At 51.2% G+C, this 21,810-nt stretch overlaps 1 protein-coding gene across 6 annotated transcripts in view; it reads right to left on the bottom strand.

Moving 5' to 3' along the window:
• Positions 1 to 21,810, bottom strand: part of ARHGAP22 (Rho GTPase activating protein 22) — a 188,167-nt gene that overhangs the window by 138,982 nt on the left and 27,375 nt on the right. Inside the window, exon 1 of one of the 6 annotated variants that reach the window (XM_070265059.1) lies at positions 8,368 to 8,775. The exons of 4 other annotated variants lie outside the window; for them this stretch is intronic. In XM_070265059.1, coding sequence (XP_070121160.1) covers positions 8,368 to 8,401 — 34 coding nt within the window. In that variant the 5' untranslated portion in view covers positions 8,402 to 8,775. Of the gene's footprint in view, positions 1 to 8,367; positions 8,776 to 21,810 lie in introns of those variants that run through there. One more of the 6 variants, XM_023648279.2, reaches the window with a different exon arrangement.

Genomic DNA, 21,810 nt, shown 5'->3' with positions numbered 1-21,810 from the left:
GTCCGCAGGTACTTCCTCTCTTTCCTTCCTTCCCTAAAGAAGCCGGTGGAAGGACCACCTGTGCCTTCAATGTGTTAGTAACCAGAGCCATACCCTATGTTCCATTTACATGAAATTTAAGAACAGGGAAAACCACTCGACGGTGATAGAAATCAGAAGAGAGTCAGTCTGGTTGTGAGGAGGGACTGGCGAGAGACAGAAGAAAACTTCCTGGGGGTAAAGGAAATGCTCCACACCTTGATCTGGGTCGTGGACGTTGAGCTGGACGCTTACGATGTGTCCATTTTACTGGATGCACATTATGCCTCGATTAAACAAACGAGGAAAAAAATATTAGAAATGAACAGTGAAAATCCTAGAATAAACAGTATTCCAAAAATCAGGCCGCAATGTACTTTGAGGTCACTGTTGCTCAAAGATCCCAAATCGGGGGTTTTTATTCCCTCTAATCAGGTCCCTGGAATTGTCCTAGAACTTTTGTTGATCTAAGGGCCTCTGCAGCTCCATTTCGGTTCTGAGCAAACTTCTGGAAGGGACAGATAGGAGCGAGCTCCATCCTCCGTGTGGGGTAGAGGCCCGGCCAGTGGTGGAGGATGTCCAGGCTTGGGCACCGCAGCCCTCGGGAAGGTATCAGGTCTGAGCAGCGGTGCCAGGGCCTGGCCCGGAATAAGGAGGTCTCTAGGGGAGTCTCCCGTGACCCTCCTTCTCCACCGCAGGCTCCTGTCTAGGAGGTCTCCAGGGCCTGGCTGAGCTCCGGCCCAGATGCTAGTTGCACCTTCCAAGAACTGCCGTTATATACCGCCTCCGTGGCACACCTCACTCACCACTCTGCTAGCGCTTCATCCTCTCCCTGAGTCTCAGGCAAGACACATGCCCCATCACCTGATGAGGTACTGTCCCTTTGCTGCCCCACTCTCAGGCCCTGGAGGTGGTCTGTCTTAGGGAGCCCTCAGAGCACCCGAGAAGCCTGCGCAGAAGGCAGCATGCAGTCACCACGGGCATATCCTGCAAGGCCACACCGTTCAGAACCAAGCTGTCAGAGGCCTGCGACCCCCTCAGTCACCCCTGAAGAGCAGAAACTTCCCTCTGACCAATCCTCCGGTTGGACCTGGTATGAGGTCAGGTGACCTCCAGGCTGTCACTCCTCAACCACATCTCAGGTGGTCCTGTGCACCCTGGGGTGAAACCCAGCAGTCTCAGGTCCTTCCAGCCCCTCCATTCCCCACCCCCCAGAGGCAGCCACTGTGAGCTTTTCCAGTTGGTTCCTTTGGTATTTACCTCTGTATTTCTAAATAGTATTTATTTATTACCACTTCTTTTGAACCCTTGTTTCCCCCCATCTAGTTAATTAACACATCCATCACCTCACATATTTACCTTTTTTTTTTTGATGAGAACACTTAACTTCTACTTTCTTAGCAAATTTCAATTATACAACACAATGTTATCAACTACGGTCACCATGTTTTACATTACATCCTCAGACCTTACGCATCTTATAGTTCAAATCTTGTACCCTCGTACCAATTCAAATTTTTTTTCCAGATTCCACATATAAGTGATAATATGCAATGTTTATCTTTCTCTGTCTGGCTTATTTCACTTAGCATAACGCCCTCAAGTTCCATCCACGTTGTCAAAAATGGCAGGATTCCCTTCTTCCTTACGGCTGAACAATATTCCACTATATATATATATATATCTCACATCTTCCTTACCCATTCATCCCATTGATGGACACTAGGTAGTTTCCATATCTTGGCTATTGTGAATAATGCTGCAATGAACACAGGGGTGCATCTCTTGGATTTCTTATCTTCATCTCCTTTGGATACAGACCCAGAAATGAGATGGCTGAATCATATGGTAGTTCTGTTTTTAATTTTTTGTGGAAGCTCCATACTGGTTTCTATAGTGGCTGCACCAATTTACATTCCAACCAGCAGGGTACAAGGATTCCCTTTGTTCCACATCCTCGCCAACGCCTGTTATCTCTCGCCTTTTTGACGTAGTCATTCTAACAGGTGTGAGGAGTATCTCATCGTGATTTTGTTTCACATTTCTTGATGATGAGAGATGTTGAGCACCTTTTCAAGGACCTGTTGGCCATCCGTATGTCCTCCTTGGAAAAACGTCTATTCAGTTCCTCTGCCCATTTTTAAATCAGATTTTTTTTTTTGGCTATTAAGTTATGTGAGTTCTTTATATATTTTGATTAGTAACCCCTTATCAGATATACGATTTGCAATTATTCTCTCCAATTCAGTAGGTTGCTTTTCCATTTTGTTGATGGTTTCCTTTGCCACGCAGAAGCTTTTTAGTTTGATGTCCTTTCACTTGTTTATTTTTGCTTTGGTTACTTTTGCTTTTGGTGTCAGATCCAAAAGTCATCATCAAGACCAAAGTCAAGGAGCTTACACTCTACATTTTTTTCTAGAAGTTTTATGGTTTCAGGTTTTACATTCAAGTCTTCAATCCATTTTGAGTTAATTTTTGTGTAGGGTATAAAATACGGGTCCCGTTTCATTCTTCGGCAGGTGGTTGTCCAGTTTCCCAACCTCATTTATTGAAGAGACTGTCCTTTACCCATCGTGTATTCTTGGTTCCTTTGTTGTCGTTTAAGTGACCATATATGCACGGGTTAATTTCTGGGCTTGTCTCTATTCTGTTTCATTGATCTGTGTGTCTGTTTTTTATGCCAAATTACTTCCTGATTTTTCCCTTTTGTCTGTTGATTTCTCACTATGAAAGATGAGTATTTTCTTTTACTCCACCGTCCCTACCACACATGAGCCCCTGCCCCATCCTCCCAATATAGTTATACTGTAGCTTTGGTTGATCAATATTCATAATTTGCATTGCTAGTATCATTGCTGGTTCCCGTTGAGCTATGCATCACTTTTTGCTTTCCTTGGAGTTTATAATTGCCTCGTTTTCTCATTTGCTTAGTTTTCTACTACATGTTAATAATTCAACCTTAAATATTCCAACAGTTGTCTGAATCTAGTCTCCTTAAAAACATCACTGCATCTTATTAGCAAAGAATCAATAGCTGCCTTGGAGGCTTGCACGGCCGGCCGCCGGCAGTGCTCTTTGGATAGTTTGAATCCCCGCGCTGGGTGAGGGAGAGAGGTTAGAGGCCTCAGCGTCGGACAGACATGGATATGAATCCCACCACTTGTTGGCAGGGCCCCCATGATTCTCCACCCACGTCTGTTAAAACGCAAATGCTGACGCCTTGTCGTAGTGGAGTTATGAGAATTAAATAAGCATAGTGGGAATACCTGAGCACGGAGGGCGCACAAGAAATGTTGGCTTACTTTCTCGTGGGGAAATCAAGAGCGATAAAGCCACTGAAAGCACTTCATCTCACTCGGAGAGCTTTCTCTCTCCATCCTCGAAGTACTGAGCAGGCTCTGCACATTCATCAAGGCTCCCGAGACACCGATCCTCGCGCTGAGGGAGACAGCCAAAGCTGCTGCAGCTTCGCCCATCGGGCTAACGATCGCCTCGAAAAGAGGGAGCCTCCTTCACGGCAATAGCCATTTTATTTTGAAATATGTATTCTAAACAGAGGCAGAAATTCTAAAGGAAAATACTGATAGATTGACAACATAAAAATTAAAAACTTATTGCACATCTGGGGAAAAAACCCCTAATATAAAAGCAAAAGGCAAGTAACCAATTGGGAAAATATGTGCAACATGTAAGTCAGTCAAGGGAGGGGCCGACTTTCCTAAGGACCCTGACCAGTTAGGGCAGAGGCAGTACTTCAGCCTTCCAGGCCAACACTTTCCCCACTATCCATTCATTCATTCATTCATTCAACATATGCATACTGAGTGCCCACCAGGTGCCCGTCCTTGAAGTATAATGATATTAAAAACCAGAAATGGTCCCTGCCCTCCTGGAGCTCCCAATCCAGTGGAGTGACAGATATTCACCAGATAATCCCACTCTGGAGGGTACAGCTATAGTTAATCCAAGGTAAATGCTGCTAAGAAAAGGAGAGCCTGCAGCAGAGGGCCCAGCTTACCCTGGGGTGTGTGGGAGGACTTCCCCACTGGTGACACCTGAGCTGATAGCTGGAGGGTGAGTAGGAGTTAAGGAGTATGCGTGTATGTGTGTGTGTGTATGTGTGTGTGTGTGAGACAGAGAGAGAGAGAGAGAAAGAGGCATTCCAGGCAGGGAAACGGGTGTGCTAAGGCCCTGTGGTAGGAGCCCATGGGACAGCTGAGGAACAGGAAGAAGGCCAGTGTGCCGGGAGCTTGGAGAGTGGGAGGAGGCTGGAGGCTTGGCAGTGGCTGGACGGTGAGGGGGCCCTTGTGGACCACGGTAAGGGCTTTAGCTTTTAACCCAAAGAGCAATGGGAAAGCCACTGAAGGATTCCAAGTTGGGGCTGGAGGAGGAGGCTGGAGGCGGGTGAACGGCTGGATTCACATTTGAAAAGATGGCTCTGATTTTGGAGTGGAGAGCGGATGGGAGTGGTGGTGGGGACAGAGCATTATTGCCATGGTCTAGGTTAGAGATGGTAATGGCTGCAGGAGGATGAGGACACGAAGCTGAGTAAAACAGCAGAGTCAAGAGCTCTTTGGAGGTAAAACAAAAGGGCGGCCCCAATACCTCACCCTTGTGGACCAGGACAAGGCCAGGGCAATAAACCTTCATGCCGGGCAGTGCTAACGGCACAGAGGAGACCTCCAGTAAGACTGGAGGAATAAACAAATCTTTGAAGAAACAAGCCCTGTGACAGCGGGATTTCAGAAAGGGGAGCAATCCCAACCAGCTGGAACCGCATCAGGGTGAAGTATTTGGGGCTCCGTTCTAACTACGGCCTGGAGAGACGGAGATGCACCGCACTCAGTTCTACCCAGATGCCCCAGGGGCGGCGTGAGCAGAAGAGGCGTGGAGGGCACAGCACCGGCAGAACGTGGTGGCGGCACCAGGGTATGGCCCTGGGCTCCGCTGCCTGTCCTCACCCTGGAACTCTATCCAGGTCGCACCCAGGAGAAAGTACACCTATCTTATGTTTTTACTTACTATCTCGAAAAACCAATTGCAATTTTTAAAGCGTCACAGAGCACAGAGGCTTGTGCCTCGCTCCACTGTATATGTAATAGATTCACAGAGTTTTAGTGAATTTATCCTATTTTTCTTCTGGGAAAACCAGCAGGGGTGTGAGCCGTCTCATCCATTCCCGCTCTGGGAATATGGCCATGGGGCTCAGGGAGGGGAGAGCTCGCAGGGGCATGGCGTCAGGAAAGGCTCCCTGGAGGGGGCCCTGGGGAGCTCAGTAGGGCAGGGCCAGCCACACCTGGTTCCAAATGGCCTGGCCCGGCTTCCACAGGCTGTGAGCTGGGATGGGTCTGAACTGGTCCTAGGGAGGCAAGAGCAAGCTAGAATCACAGAATTAGTGACCAGTTTGAGCCGGCTGAACTAACAGGTGCTGGTTCGAACCAACGTGGCCCACTTTCCTGAAATCAGTTGGAAGTGTGTGATGCACTTAAAACCAAGCACACTGTTTGAATTTATTGGCCCATTTTGAGCCGTGTCAAGCTGGTTTGGATGCCTCTCTACTCTTTTGAAGTATTATCGTCCTCCTGTGTGTGTGTGTGCACGCGTGTATGTGCGTTCGTGTGTGTCCATGTGTGCATGTGTGTGTTTATGTGTGTGTGTGTGTGTATGTGTGTTGACAGCATCCGCCTCTAACTACTTCTTGGAAGTTGAGCTCAGCCAGGACACGACAGTTGACTAAAGTTAGCTCTATCTGCAGGCAAGTGACAGTTGGGTTTTCCCTGGGAGGGTCTCCATCCTGGCACCTCCCCCTCCCTGGGAAGCAGACATGAGGATGTGACAGTAGCCTTTGGCCGCTCGCTCAGGCTGGATGGGGACCTTCCAGGAAGCTAACAGCCAACATGACCAGGGAAGGTTCTCTGGGAAGCCCCGATCTGCAGAGCAGCCTTTTGGCTGGACCCCAGAGGCTTCTGAGCCGGCTGACTGAGGCTGATTTTATTAACGATCCCAGAAAGTGATCCCAGCTTTTTTCATGCGGCCCAGTGCATTTACATAGTGGCGTAGTCTAGAAGTGTTTCCCGAATATGGCCAGTCTGGAGCAGTCTGGACAAGAGCCCCATTTCTTTAAGGCACGGGTATATAATTTTGGTCTGTGTTGCTGCAGAATTGTCCCTAGGGAGAGTTATTCCTTAACCAGCTGAGAGCCTGACCCTGCATGATCCAATTCCTGCCCGGGTCTCCAGCCGTGCCCGCTGCCCCTTGCTGCCCCCAGCTCCAGCCTCCTGGCCCTGCGCAACCCTCCCCTCCCATGGCACCTGCCCAGGCTGTTCCCTGCCTGGAATCGGCCTCCCCCCAAGACCATCCCTTTGTCTAGATAGCTCCCGCCATTCTTCAGCTTACAGCTCAAGCACCACTCACTCCCCTGGACCCTTCATTTGCAGTGTATGCTCTTAGAATGCTTCTTGTCATGGTTTATGATCATACATTTTTGTGGGTAAGTGATTATCTTTTTAATATCTGATGAATAGCACCATAAACCTCAACTTTTAACACATCTTACCAGATAATATCATCTACTAGAGGCTTTCCGGACCTCAGCACTACCGACATCCGGGGCCAGATAATTCTTGGTTGTGGGGCTGTCCTCTGAATTGTGGGATGTCTGGAAGCATCCTGGGCCTCTACACACTAGATGCCAGTAGCGCCCCTCGGCGGGAACAACCAAAAATGTCTCCAGACAATGCCAGATGTCCCCTGGGGGGCAAAACGGCTCCTGCTTGAGAACCACCGATCTAGAACATCTGTTTGCAAGAAGTTTGGGATTTCAAAGGCAGCCTTCCTGAGATCCCCCTTGCTGACGCACTGGTCATGCTAGGCCAGCACCGTCCAAGAGAAATATAATGTGAGCCACATACGTAATTATGAATGTTCTAGTAGCTGCATTAAAAGAGAGTGAAAGAAAAAAACAGGTGAAATTAATTTTAAGAATATATTTTATTTAACCCAATATCTCCAAAATATTGTCATTTTAGCATGTAATCAATATAAAATAATTATTAATGAGATATTTGACATTCTTTTTTTTTTCCTGCCATGTCATCACCTGTGTGTGTGCCCGGTCAAAATCTAGTGTGCCTTTTGCTCAGTTTGGACTAGCCACACGTCAAGTGCTCAATAGCCACGTGAGGCCAGTGGTTGGCACGTTACACAGGACTGGGAGGGCAGACCTAGGCTCTCTCTAAGGATCTGGCCTGAGTGGTCACCAGATTGCACCCCATCCCTCAGCAGAGCCAGGCACAGCCTTCCTCTGCCCACTTTTCAGTCTATCCGGAGCACCCCACAGAGGGGTCCTGACGGCTCTGACCACACTCCAGAGGGCTGGCCCCCTGGGAAAGTGATCCAAGTGCCTGAGGAGCACTAACGAGATGGATGTGCTGCCTGTGAGTCCACAGGAGGCTGGAGGGTCCCTGCCACACACACTGGGCGAGACTCACACTATTTCCAAGCTCTCCAGCAGATGCTCCACCCACCGCCAAACCAGCGTCCCCAGGCTCAGCGCTCACAAGGGAAGTTCAGCTCCACAAACACCGGCTGTCTGAAGAGACCCCTTCTATTTTCTTAAAAGATAGATGTTGTCTAAAATGATACTTGCCCTGGCCAAGAAGTTGCTGTCCAGGGGAATGCTGTCCCTCGCCCCGGGGCATGTCCTGAGTCTCGGGGCCAGTCTACAGGGACACAGGGTGGCTGGGGTGCTAGCCCAGTGCTGCAGGATCACCCCTTTAAGGCTCTCCCAACTCCCATCTCTTATCTCTGGATCTGCTCTCCCGCAGCTTCCCAGGAGCGCCTGGCTGCCTCCAGCCCACCTGAGGAAATGCTTCCTGCAGCCCAGCTGTGGCAGCTCCTGCAGGCTCTGCTGAGCAGCCTCCCGGGAGGCTGGAACAGGATCCTCACGCGGACCCCGCTGTCTGATAAGCCAGGGCATTGCCCTTCTAGTGACGGCCACTTTGTCTAGCCTGCTGGGGCAAATCTTGAGCGTTTCTCTTTCACTAAAAGAACAAAGTTTCCCCAAAGTTGTCATCGGGTCACTCTGAGCAACCCAGGGACTCTGTAGAACATGGAATACAGGGTGAAGCCTGCCAACCCACTGGGCCACTAAGCCAGCCATCGCCCTTTTGCAGTCTCAGGTCTGACCCCCACCGACTCCGGAGGAGCCTCAGCGAAAGGGACGTCGCTCACCAGGCTGCCTCCAGAACACCGGCTCCCTCTGCCCCGCAGCGTGGCAGCCGGCTAAGTGTCCCCACACGTCCCGTAGCCAGGAGAAGCACACGATCCGCCCCGGGGAGTTGGACTTACCCCTCCTGGCCTGCCTGATCTTTGGGCTCAGCATGTTCCAGCCGCCGCCCGGCCAGAGTCGCTGGGCAGATCATGCTGTCGTCCACTTCCCTTTTCTCTTCCTCTGGCTCCGCTGCCCCTCACGCCCCGCTCGCGCCCCCATGGCCGCTGGTGTCGCTGGCAAGGCTCCGTGGGCTCCCTCTCCTGGCTCCGGACCGACGGCTTGCCTTGGACTACGCAATCCTCGATGCATTATTTATCCATCCCAGAACGAATTCCCATCCAAGCGAACCATTAGGAGGCTCAGGAACCGCTGCTGATCAATCCCTGGGCCCGGGCGGGGCGGCCCCGCGGTCCCTCCAGCGCGCCCGGGAGCGCGCGGCACTGTCCATCCCCGATCCGGCGGCTGGCGGAGGGCGGGGCGCGCGCACGGGCCCGGGAGCCGGTCCGCCCTCGGTCGGGGAGCGCGCCGCCAGCCCGAGAGCACGAGAGCCCGCAGGAGACGCACGCCCCGCAAGGCCCGGGGGAGAGCGCTCTTGGCGGGAGGGTGGCCGAGGACCCCTCTAGGCCCGTCCAATGGGACCCGCTCTGCCTGATGCTTCCTGCCCGGAGGGCCCCGGGGACGGTTTCCGAGCGGACCGTTCCAACCGTGGAAAGACAGGTGTGTGTTAGAAGGAGCCTGCAGCCTGCAGCCTTCAGCTCCTCGGAGGACCCGACCAGCAGGAAGATGCCTGTTAGGGATGTTCACTTTTGCTGCCGCCGGAATAAGGTGACAGGAATAAGGATGCTTGTGAAGCACTCAGTTCCGGGGGCCGCAAGCGGTGGGACCTCAAAACCTACACTGAGAAGTGAATCTCTCTGCTAATTGCCGTGTTTCTGTTTAACATCAGCACCATTCTAAAGAGGGGAGAGTGGCGCTTTTGGGGTTTCAGCCTCAAGATCTTAAAAATTGCCCAAGAAATGCAATCACAGTAATAGCTATCATTGATTAGGCGCCCACTATGTGTCCTTGAGGTTGGTGCTTTGTTCAATATCTCATTGAATTCTCAAATTCCTTGAGGCAGGCACTAGGATCACGGCTTTTCCGAGGAAGAAAACAAGGCACAGAAATGTTCAATAACTTGCCCAGAGTCGCCCAACTCTCCTGTCAGGGCCGGGAGCTGAACCCGGGGCTGTCTCTACAGCTCATGCTTTTCTGTGCAGCGGTCTCTTTAAATACCCAAATTCCCAACCACCTCCTGTGAACCGGTCCTGGCGTGAACGCCCTCAGTGAACTTGCTGATGGTGAGGACTAGCCTTGGTGCCCCTGGAATAGCCCCATGTGCCTTGTTAGGCATTTGCGCCTGGGGCCGGGTTTTTCAGGCTTGGGTACCACTCAATCCTCTCAGTAGTTGGAAGATGAGAGAGTTGAACAATGACCTCTCTGCTTCAAATGGCCGTGCTCCCTGCCTAATCCTCATGGTGCCCCTATGTCCACGGATCCCCAAATATTGTATTGATATGTAATCAACTCTAGCAGCTGGGAGGGAAGAGGGTCTGGAGGCTTGGGGTCCACGGGGAGCCCACTGCAGCAGTCCCTGTTAGAGATGGCAGGGTCTGGACCTTGGAGAGTAGGGGAGGATGGGAGAGGAAAAGAGTCACCAGGATGTGGTCGCTCAAATGGCCAGGAGGAAGCGGGAGAGAGCATTGTCCTTAGAGACAAAGCTGTCTTACTTAGCATCAAGTCACTTATTCTGGCCCTTGGCCACTCCTCAGAAGGGATGAAGAAGTATTTTGATATAACATTCAAGGCCTTTCACAGTACTGTGCAGGCCTTCCTCTGAGACCTATCTCTTGCTTATGCTGCACACAACCATAGGCCCGTGCAGCCCCTGCTCTGGTGTGCCTCTGTACCTTTGCATGCACAGCCCCTGCTCCGGTGCACCTCTGTGAGTTTGCAAGCACAGCCCCTGCTCCTGTGTGCCTCTGTGCCTTTGCATGCACAGCCCCTGCTCTGGTGCGCCGCTGTGCCTTTGCACCTACAGCGCCTGCTCCTGTGTGCCTCTCTGCCTTTGCACGCACAGCCCCTGCTCCGGTGTGCCTCTGTGCCTTTGCACGAGCAGTTCCCTCTCTCTGGAATGCCCTTTCCCACAAGTGTTTCAGCCACGTGAGCCTGATCATTCTGAGCAAGTCCCCTGTGAAATGTCCTGATTCTACCACCAGAAGGAGCCACTAAGCACTTCCCCAGGGCTCTCATCTGTGTCCCTTAGAGGGCCCAATGCCCCTCCTGCACGCCTCGCCCCAAGCCTCAGGCTGGGCTCAGGCGGGGAACCCCATGAGGCATATTGACTTGATGGGCAGATCCAAGCAACAGCACCGAAAGACAGAATCGTTCTCCTTTTCCTTTCGGGCCAGGTAGAGGCTGGGTCAGGCTGGGACAGCGGCCACCCAGGAGGTGGAGGATACAGAGCTGGGAAATCTCATGTCAACATCCGGGTCACAGAGCCAGGTCCTGTGGCCAGTGACAATGTCTTGAGCAATCGTGAAGCCCTCTGAGTAATGTAGCCTGGACCACTTCCTCCCAGCCAGAGGCAGGAAAATGCCCTGAGGACCTAGTCTGGGTCCAGTCACACTTGTTTTGGTTAAGAAACCACGCCCGGGGCGTTTTTCCTGTGCAGCTGTTTACCCCCCATGACATTAGGTCACTGTGCTTACCCCCTGCTTTTCGGGGGATCAGCGTTGGAACTGGACAAAACCACAGAGGCTCTGGGCTCCAACCCAGAAGTAAGCTGGGAAGAGGGCAGGAGCTGGTCCCAACTCTGCACCCGAGAATCGGGGGGGCCGGAGGAAAGTAGCACTTTCCTTCTCTCTGCCTGCAGACCACGTTCCAAGTGCTTCTCTGGATGAAGGGATCCATGGGGTCCAGTTGGAAGGGACTTCAGCATCCCCTCCTTCCTGAAGTTTACAAACCCTGCAGTGCAGGACCGGGGGAGTCCTCTAGGTACCTTGGGCGCTGCAGGGAGGGAGCGGGGGGTGGGGACAAGCGCCGGGCAAGGCCATCTCTTGAGCTTGCTGGCTTTTGTTTGAAAAAAGAGCCCCACTCCCCTCACTTACCGGTGGGAAACCAAGACCGAGGAGGGGAGACCCAGGTCTCACACTGCAGCAGAGTGACCCCTTTCCCACTGACTGCGCCTACCCGCAGTGGTCCTGTGTCCCTCGCTGGTCTCCTGCCTTGGGTCATTTCAGCCTTTTTTTTAAGGGCTGCTCTGGGCCAGGCACCGTGACGCACTGAAGGGTGGGTAGAGAGGATGGAGAGGACAGAACTCTCCAGAAGGCGTCTGCTGAAACACATGCCTCCTGGTGGGAATGGTCACCCACCAGTGTCATTGGCCAGAGCCAGAATGGCCTCACATTAGTGGTTCTCAACCTTGGCTGCACAGTGGAGAGCCTGGAAAACTAATTTCTGTGTTCTACCCCCAGCGGCTCCGATTTAGCTGGTCTGGCATGCAGCCGGTCATCAGAGATGTAAAAGTTGCTCCCGGGATCCAATGTACGGCCAGGCTGACAACCACTGCTTTAGAAAATGACTGCATGTCCTCGAGCCTGGGGCCACCGGAGGCCGTCTTTGCCTGCTATCACCCCGAGGGAGGCTCCTTCTCAGAGAGGGGCACATTTGCCAGTCTCCCAGTCAGAAAGTGGAAAGGGGCCTCCACCCCAAGCCTCAACAGGAGACAGCTCCATTCCATGCAGTCAAGGTACCTTGTACGGCCTGTGCACTGCACAAAGGTGTCCAGTAGAGGGGGCAGTGGGGCTGGGTTTGGGCTGGGCTGGCAAAGCCATGCGTTCTGGCAGGGTGAGCGGAATCTGCTACCAGGAGGTGAGCCTTTCTCTAATGTTTGCTAAGATGTCATATAGGTAGCAGAGCCCTGCTTCCCTGTTCCAGAAGCTGCAGGGCGGACAGAGCGGGCTGTTTCTGAAGCAGAGGAGGGAAACACTGCTACCCTGAGTTGGAGATGACTGCGCAGTGGTCACCAGAATCAGTGTCCCCTGACTTCCCGCTTACAGTGCGCTCTATCCTTGTCGCCAGGCAGCTGATGCTCCAGATCCCTAGCAGGTCACTTCTGTCCATCCCAGTGGTGTGCTGGACTAGCTGGTACCACTCTGCATGCCCCTGTCACGCGACTGCCTGCTGTGGGCAGAGGATGTGAGCTCTCCACTCACACCTGTTTTCCTTGCTTCCTGGGGACACGCAGATGCTCTCCGTGGTCCAGCCTCCTTGCGGTTCCGTGTGACTGTGTCCTGGCTGTTGGTTATGAGCCAATGCCATATGGCCCCTTGCAGGTCCGGCCCAGAGGACTCCTCCCCACCCCCCTGGCCCTCCTCCACGCTTGTTGCCCTTTTCTGGGGCCATCTTGGAAGTCCCATGCAGAAGATGGCAGAGGCCCTCACGTCTGGTTCCCCACACGGCTGAGTGGAGTGGAGCCCCCACTGTCAACCTGGAAACATCTCGGATGGTCATGACAGGAAGGGTCATTACACAGTCGGTCCTCTGTTACTGCAGCGACCTTCCCTCCCTCACCTACCAGACTTTAACGCATCCTTCTAGACCCTGTCCCAGTGTCACCTCCCTGCTCAGTGCCCCAAGGTTAGAGCTCTCACCTTTAATAGCTCCCTTATCACTCACAAACGAGGCCACAGGAACTCTCTAAAATGCCTCCCGCCAGACCCGATTAAGACCTCACTCGTAATTTAAATATAGAAAAATTTAAATGGTCCATAATTATTACCCACAATTAGCCCATCATTTAAAAATTAACCCATAATCGAAATATTATAACTCACAATTTAAATATAAACTACAAACAAGACTTACAGGATGCTGAATTTAAAACATTCTTTTCAGATGTTTTAATTATGAAGTTGTGCGGGATTCATCACAGGTGAACTTTGCAGCCACTTTGGTGGCCCTACTTTGCTGGTACTCCGAGCGTATCCTTGGTTTCACCATGGGGCGCTTGAGTGCCACCAGCTGCTCTGTCCCAGAGGGCAGGGCCTCCCTCCTGGGCCGCTGTCCCTGGCTTCAGTCCTGTTGCCTGAGACCTAAGTCCGTCACTGCCCCGTGGCCCAATGCCTCCTCCAGACACTTAGCTTGACTTTTCATTTCGGTCTTGTCCACGCACTGCAGTCCATTGTATGCTCCTCCATCCGTGGTCCAGGCCCCCAGGAGGGGTCTAGAGCTCTGGACGCCTCCTCTTCTGGGTCTTTGGTGTCCCAGGATCCCGGGCAGAGAGTGAGAAGACAGAGATGCAGAATCCAGGATTGGGCATTGGAAAACCACCAGCCACACCAGGCCCGACCACAACAGGGAAGCTTCACCTGGAAAGGCCCTCAGTCCTGACCTGTAGCCTCGGGCGTGTTTTCTTGAGTCTTGCACCCCTTGTGGCACGGGGGTGGCTTAGGGGTACGAACCCAGTTCAGACTCCCTAACTTTTTGTTCCATCCTCCACTGTGGCACTTGCCACACACCCGCTTGTAACTCTGCAGTAGCAAATGTCCAGGCGGCTGATGTCCAGGGTGCATAGTGTGTGTGGGTGGATGAATGAGTGGTGCACCAGCTGGGTTCTCTGGTGGCAGATGCTGAGCTGAGAGTTTTACTAGGGATTAACACCTGTTCGAGGAAAGACGGGGACGCAGGACTTGGGGGGGGCGGTGGCGAGGCGTGTGAGAGGGCGAGCAAACCTGATGGTGTCTCTGCCAGCCCCCCGGGGAGCTCCCAAGGTGAGGGCCCAGAGGAGGGGTCTGGCTTTGGGTGGCGGTGCTCAGGCCTGTGTGCTTTGCCTTCCGCAGTCATTGGCTGGGGGTCTCCTGGAGAAGAGCGTGACCTGGGCCGCCGCTGCACAGTCATTGGCTGGGGGCCACCCGAGAACAGCGTGAAGTTGGCTCGAAAGCGGAGGCTGACCCTGGAAGATGGAACAGCTGGCGGCTGTCAGCTGACTCCACTCCTCGCAGCTGGACAGCGAGTCCCTTCTCGAAGGGGAACCTAAACAGCTCAGCTGTGTCGACCGCATGGGGTTTCTATGGAGCTCACTGGCCTCATTTTTAAGCCTCTGTGAACCCTGGGTTCAGATAAATACTACTCACTAAGATTCTCTGCCCCACTTGGTCAACTGTCTGGGCTGCCCATTTAACTGGACAGCTTGCGGATAAAGATTTTATTTGGCTGCAAGGTCTCACTGTGGGTTTCTCAGAAGGAAAAGCTTCTATCTGAGAGTGGGTGGACGGGACAGTGGTCCAGGCCCTGCCATGAGCGCGTGGGGCTCCCTCCAGGCACCGTGGGAGGTGACAGGAAGACCCCAGCCCGGGGCCACCAGGGGCCCCTGCGGAGCTCCTGCCTCTGGCAGTCAGAGGCTGAGAGGAAAGAGGGAAATGTGACCTCACTAGTGGGTTTCTGGGAACAGGATGCATTGAGGTTCCAGGGAGCTGTCACCCTTCCTCTGAAGCAGGGGCAGGGGACCCAGGGGTGGGGTGATGCCAGCCTCGGCCTGCCCAGGCTCGAATGGCAACCGCTGTCCTCACATGGCTCCAACAAGCAATCAGGTCTGAACTGATTTCCCCTGCCCGAAAGAGGCAGATTTTAGCAAACGATGAATCTCCACTTTGGCCGGTTTTGCGTTATTGCAAAATAAGTGAGCTCCCTAGTGCCAACACCTGCTTGCTGTGGGAAGGCAGGGATGGGAGCGGAGGGAAAGAACGGAAACTTCCCAGGCGCCTTCTCTAACTCCACCCTCTCCCCAAGGTCAGGAGTCCTGCCCTGCTCCGCCAGCCCTCCCCCTGGGCACAGAGTAACCTCCATCTGCTCTTCCAGTCATTTCCCCTCCATTTGTGTCTTTAATCCTCCCTCCCTCACGGGCTCTCTTCTCCAAGTTGGCAAACACACTCACATCTCCCCTGCTCTCAGAATTACACCCTCCCTTCACCTCATTTGTTGTAGCGGAATGGAGCTCGTTTGGGGCTGTATGTCATCTAGCCCCTTCCTGTTTTGGAGGGATCCCCACCCAACCTCATCGTCCTCTTTGGAAGCCAGAAGGAAGAGACCTGCTCTGGCCCTGCAGGCAGTGGGCTGAGGCCATGGGACCTAGGCTCGGCCCATCTGATACCCCTGCCTGGCTTTGATCTAATGTTAAGTGTGTCAGGAAAAGACTAAGAGATGGTTAGAGTGGGCTTCCCAGCACTGGCGGCAGTGACAATGTCCTGCGGTGACGATGATGCCTCCCAGCACAGTGGAGGTGCCCTGTAGGGGTGTCCAGACTACACTATTCCTGTGAAAAGATGATCGTTGTGCTTCTTCCTTTTAGGGCCTCTGGCACTATCATCCTTCTTGTCCATTTTTGAAGCCTGGTTCTCCAGCTCCCAAAAGATTTTGTAAATCTCTGATATACTTCCACTAGATTCCCTTGTCCGGCTTCTGCTGGTTTGGGCTGCCTTCCAGCCTTCCATAGCCTGAGGTCCTGGGTGAGGTTCTTGTTGGTCACGATGGCCGATAATCTCAGCACACGCAGAAGGTGCTGCTGGATGTGGCCCTCCCACTCTGGCAGACACTTCTCTCCTTCCATCCTTTATTTCATCCTCATCTGTTTCAAAATCCAACTCCTGTCCAGGTGTCCACTGCTGCCCTTTGAGTATCTGGTGCAGTCCTACTGCCATACTTCAGCCTGCGGTGGGATGCCATACTCCGAGTGCCGAAAGAAAGACTGTCGACCAAAAGTTCAATACCTGGCAAAACTAACCCTCCAAAATGAATCAGCAATTAACACATTCTCAGATAAACAAAAATTAAGATGGTCAACTGTTACAGCTCTGCTCCACATGAAATGTTAAAGGGAGTCCTTCAGGCTGAAATGAAAGGACACTAGAGAGTAACACAAATGTGCACGAAGAAATACAGAACACCAGTAAAAGGAATGGTCTAGGTAAATTAAGATAGTATTAATGTATTTTTCTTTACAACTTCTCCTTTTTTTATATGATTTAAAAGATAACTGCATAAAACAACAATGATAAATGTACATTGACGAGCACACGATGTATGAAGATGTACTGGGTGATGATAACAACATAAGTGGGAGGGGGAGATATTAAGAAAAGTTTTTATATACTATTGATATTATCTTGGTATTAATCCAGGCTAGATTGTTATAAATCGAGATGCAATCTCCAAGGCAACCACCAAAATAATAACCCAAAAATTCTATAGTAAAAGAAACAAGGAAAAGAATATGCCAGAAAATATCTATTTAACACAAAAGCAGTCAGTGATTGAAGATTTGAGGAAAAAGAAGAATATATGACACACAGAAAAAAAAGCAAAATAGCAGAAGTCATTCCTTATCAGTAATTACATTAAATGTAAATGGATTAAACTCTCTAATTGAAAGGCAGAGGTGGGCAGAATGGATAAAAACAGCAACACGCTGTCTAAAGAGATTCACTTTAGATTCAACACACAAATAGACTGAAAGCGGAACAATTGAAAAAGATATTCCATATAAACAGAAATCAAAAGAGAGCTGGAATGGCTGCACTACAATCAGACAAAATAGACTTTAAGACAAAAATTATTACAAGAGAGAAAGAAGGACAATATACACGAATAAGAGGGTCAATACATCAAGAAGGTATAGCAATTATAGGCAGATTAAACCTAACAATAGAGCACCAAAGTCCATGAAACAGAAGTAGACTTCAGAGAGAAATAGACAGTGCAACAATAGTAATTGGAAACTCCAATATCCTGCTTTCAATAATGGATAGAACATCAATAGGGAAATAGAGGAATTGCTCAATACTATAAACCAAGTAGACCTAACAGACACCTGTAGTACTCCTCGCCCAACAACAGCAGAATATACATTCTTCTCAAGGGCACATAGGACACACTCCAGGACAGACCAAATGCTAGGGCACCAAACACGTCTCAACAGACTTAGAAGAATATTTGCTCTCACCACTTCTAGTCAACGTTGTGCTGGAGGTTCTAGCCAGGGAAACTAGGCAAGAAAGAGAAATAAAGGCACCCAGACTGGAAAGGAAGAAGTAAACGATCTCTATTCACGGATGACATGATCTTGTATATGGAACATTCTAAGGAATCCACTAAAAAAACTTAGAATTAATAAATGAGTTCAGCAACGTTGCAGGGTATAAGATCAATATACAAAAATCAATTGTATTTTTACATACTTGCTATGAATAATCTGAAAACGAAATTAAAAAAGAAAGCAATTTCATGCACAATAGCACCAAATAGAATAAAATATACAGGAATAAATTTAATAAAACAAGTGCAAAACTTATGCTCTAAAAACTACAAAATGTTGTTGAGAGAAATTTAAAAAGATCTCAATAAATGGGAAAACATCCTACAATCATGAATTGGAAGATTTAACATTGTGAAGATGTCAATACTCCCCACGAAGATCTACAGATTTAACACAATCCCTAGCAGAATCCCAGATGACTTCTTTGTAGAAACTGACAAGCTGATTCTAAAATTTATATGGAATTGCAAAGGACCCCAGAATAGCCAAAATATGTAGCCTGGGCATCAAGCCCCAGCACAGTGGCGGTTCCGGCCAGCGCCCCAGGGGGACGCCTTGTCATGGATGTTGACGTCAATGTGAAACTTGGTCCTAGATGTCTCTGTCTAGGGGCAGAGGGGTGACTCCTTACTCTGCGCCTTACCCACTTGGTTCTGTACTTCTGTGGGAGAATCAACACTTCCTCTCTTCACCCACAGCCTCTGGGTTTGTCCATCTTCTACACCAGAGCCCAGCTTATGGCCAGTGTGGCCCCAGAGCAGCGCAAGGTGGCTCTGTCAAGGGTATTGGAGGCTGAGAATTGAATAGAAGGGTTGGGATGGTCTAGGCAGGAGAGGATCAAGACCCCAGCTGAAGGAAAATAGAAGTGATCGCCCCAGCCAGGTGAAAACAGCCCTGAGTATCGCATGGTGGGAAGCTGAGTGGATGAAGAGCAAGAGACTTGAGTCTGACTCCTGGCTCTACCAGTCTGGATCATGAGTTACCTTGAGCAAGTCCCTTAACATCTCTGAGCCTGTTCCTCCACCCATCAAACGGAGATGATAATTTCTGCCCTACCTATCCCAAAGGGCAATGCAGAGGTGGGAAGGCCGTGCCTGTGAAAGCTCCTTGCAAACTGCCAAGCGTTATATAAGGACACGTACAAGAGTGAGCATAAGCACGGCAACTCCATGGCTCACGATGAGCAGGAGCCAGCTGTGCACTGACAACCCAATCAACCCTGGGAAGAACCACCGCTGGTTCATTCTTTCCCAAGATTTGGGGGCAGAAGCCTGCATTGTCATACGGATAGGGAAAGAGACATTCTTGCAACAGTTCACATCCTCAGGAAGAGCTGTACAGCAATCTGTGTCCTTACAGATGAAGGTAAGACTCAGTTGCACGCACATCCGCAGAGTTGCCTCCTGGGCTTGCAGCTTGCTCCGGCCTCCTCAGCACACGACGCTTGTGTGTTAGCCAAAGGTTCCACACCTTTCCAAACACTGCTTCTCTGTTTACTGCTCTGCCTAACTCACTCGACAGTCAGTCTCTTGGAGCGAATACAATAGGGAGCAGAGGTGGGAGGTGACTTCAGAGGAAGTGAGATGGCCTCACCGAGGCCGCTGCTCACCATGTGCAGCTGCTACAGTTCGGGACACACCAAAGACCAGTGCCCAGGGTGCACAGCTCCCATCAACCCTCTGCCGATCCAAACACTCTGATTACCTTCTACCATCTAGTTAATTTTTGTCTTTCTTGGTTCCTGTTTGCCATATTATGGGAAGGGGTGTGATAGCACGAACAGGCCTGGGCTTTAGAATCAGACAGGCCTGGGATCAAAATCCGGCACCACCAGGCACTGGTTGAAAGGATTGGACAAGCCACTCCGTCTCTTGATGCCTCAGTCACCTTGGCTATTAAAATGGGGACAGTCATAGCCACCTCCCAGGGTTGCTATGGCGATTAAACGAGATCAGGAATTTAAAGTGTATGGCAGGATGCTTGGGACATTTTTGACCCTCCACCAAACGCAGGCTGTGCCTTCCTTTATGCCCGTTATTAAACAGATAAAACAGATAAGTCTACTGCTCTGAAGAGCCTATGGTCCACTGAGACAGGGGAGGCAGACGTAGGAGACTGCTAAGGTAACACACATGCACACACACACGTGCACACACACACGCTTTCTCAGGCACATGATCACACTCAGGTTCAGACACGGGCTCACACTCCCCCATGAACTTGGCCCCACCCACATGTGGTGTGATGCGCAGTTTGACATGCCCATGGGCTGACCCTCACACACACATGCCCACCATCACAGCCACAGGCCACGAGGCCCGGGAAATCACTCTAGCCCTGCCGACCACGAGCCCCACTCCCCTGCCACAGTCTGCTGCTGCCCGATGTGGGGAGCTGCACCCACGGGGTAGGCTCCTCGTCACCACCAGTGGCACATCTCCCTGCCCTTCCCCATCCTCAACGTTTATTCTCATAATTTTTTTCTCTGGTCAATAATAAAGTCTAGTCAACATGCCAGCCCCCTCTTTAAGAGCAAAAGCCTCTGGTCCAGGGTGGCTACTCACAAAATGTGCCTCTGTGGCCTCCCAGGGACCACCAGACCGCTGACCTAGCCTGGCCACCTGTGGCAACTGCCCCGTCTATCTGGTCCTCCTGCAACGTGCTCTGCCTTCCCTTCCCACCTTCAACCAGCCTGCGGCAGACTGCCCTGGCCGCGTCTGTGCCCAGGGGCCTTAGAAGTGCCTGCTGCTCCCTCCGGCCCCGAGCTGGTCACCAGCACTGGCCAGAGCAGACTGGGCTCTCTGCGTGGCAATGTGAGGGAAGGCTGCCTGCACAGTAGCAGGTTGATTCTATCTCTGCGAGCATGTCTTAACTCTCCTACTGGTTCTTCCAGAAAGCGCATCATCCTTGGTACAGCTTTGTGTCTTGAAGGACCTTAATAACCATCCGTGGCATGAAGGATTGAGCCATCTAGGGCAAATTTGCAATGGTGTCTCAGTTGAATGTTGGGATTGGGAGGGGTTGTGAAGAGAAGGTGTATCACTTCTGTCCCAAACACAGTAAAGTGATAGCTTCTTTCCGTGACCGAATGACAGACTGCTTACCGGGCCCCTCATTCATCCAGGTCAGGGGACACCTCTATCCTTCGGAATGCTTTGGAGCAAAGCAGTGACCCCGATGCTAAAGAAATCTGGACCCATCACCAAGTTCCTGGTTCAGGGGAGCCCAATCCAGTCTCCAGGGAGGGCTGGGGGTTGACACCGAAACTGCCACAGCAAGAACGTTTCGGGGGGACATCCCAAAAAGAGGAACCTGGCACAGAGGGTCATGGTGACTCATTTGCTCTCACATTTCTCAACAGGAAGTCAAATTGATAGCAAAATACCACTTCCTGAATTTACTAGTGGTTAGGATGTTTTTTTCTCCATGCGAAATAAAATTCCTCCATATTGGGATTGGCGCGTGCATTTTTCGGTTACTCTTCTTGAATCAGCCTCTGCAGTCACACTTCGCTCCCAGTGTCAGCTTGGCCACAGCCCAGGAGCTTGACCTGGGACAAATCTGTCAATCTCTCCACGCCTCTGTTCCCTCTTCCTTAAAATGTGGACATCTGACAAGGACAGTTGCGAGGACTGAATGAGAGGGTATATGGACATCTCTTGGATAGTCCAGGAAAATGTAGGCGTTAAACACTTGGGCCCTGAAATTTGGGCCCCATCCCAACATTCTGAGTCCCATTCAACCAGGGTGCTTCCCCTCCATAGATCAGCTCCTGTTCCGGAAAATGTGGCGATAGGATGAGATAACTTCCATGGCATCTTTCAGATCTGAGAGTGTGTGACTGGATCAACAGAAAGAGAGCTGTTTTGAGCCAACTCGGAGAAAGATGAGTCTTCATGTCACCGAGAAGGAAGCACGTTGAGTAGCTTGCTTAGGGTGAAAGGATTCCAGCACGTTCTAACCCTAACAGGAGGCCCTGTTCCTCACAACAGTTGTCATTCTCTGGAAATAAGGCTGATTCTCTGGATAATGACACCAAAGCCCAATGTTGAGTGAAGAGAAGATGAAATGTCTATCAAAGCACATGGGGATGCCTTGTGACATATGCTCCTGTGGTATCTGGTGACAGGGGGCCTTTTAGAAAGAGTCAAACCAGGGAGGCCTGGGGGCATGGAGGGTACTTAGACTGTGGGGCCCACGAGACTGGAGTTCGAGTCCTTCACCAGCCTATGGGTAGCTCAGAGAACATGGGAAGTGGCTTGTCTCTGAGCCTCAGCATCCTCATATGTAAAGTAGGGACAACAATTCCCGCAGGGCTGTTGGGAAATGAGTGTCATGGAGGAAGTCCCCACTAATGAGCTTTCCCGTGACACCTTCCTAACAGCAG

Source organism: Equus caballus, chromosome 1, assembly GCF_041296265.1.
Source record: "Equus caballus isolate H_3958 breed thoroughbred chromosome 1, TB-T2T, whole genome shotgun sequence".
Lineage (NCBI taxonomy): Eukaryota > Metazoa > Chordata > Mammalia > Perissodactyla > Equidae > Equus > Equus caballus.
The sequence above is the reverse complement of the archived record's forward strand: the minus strand, read 5'-3'. Positions and strand labels throughout refer to the sequence as shown.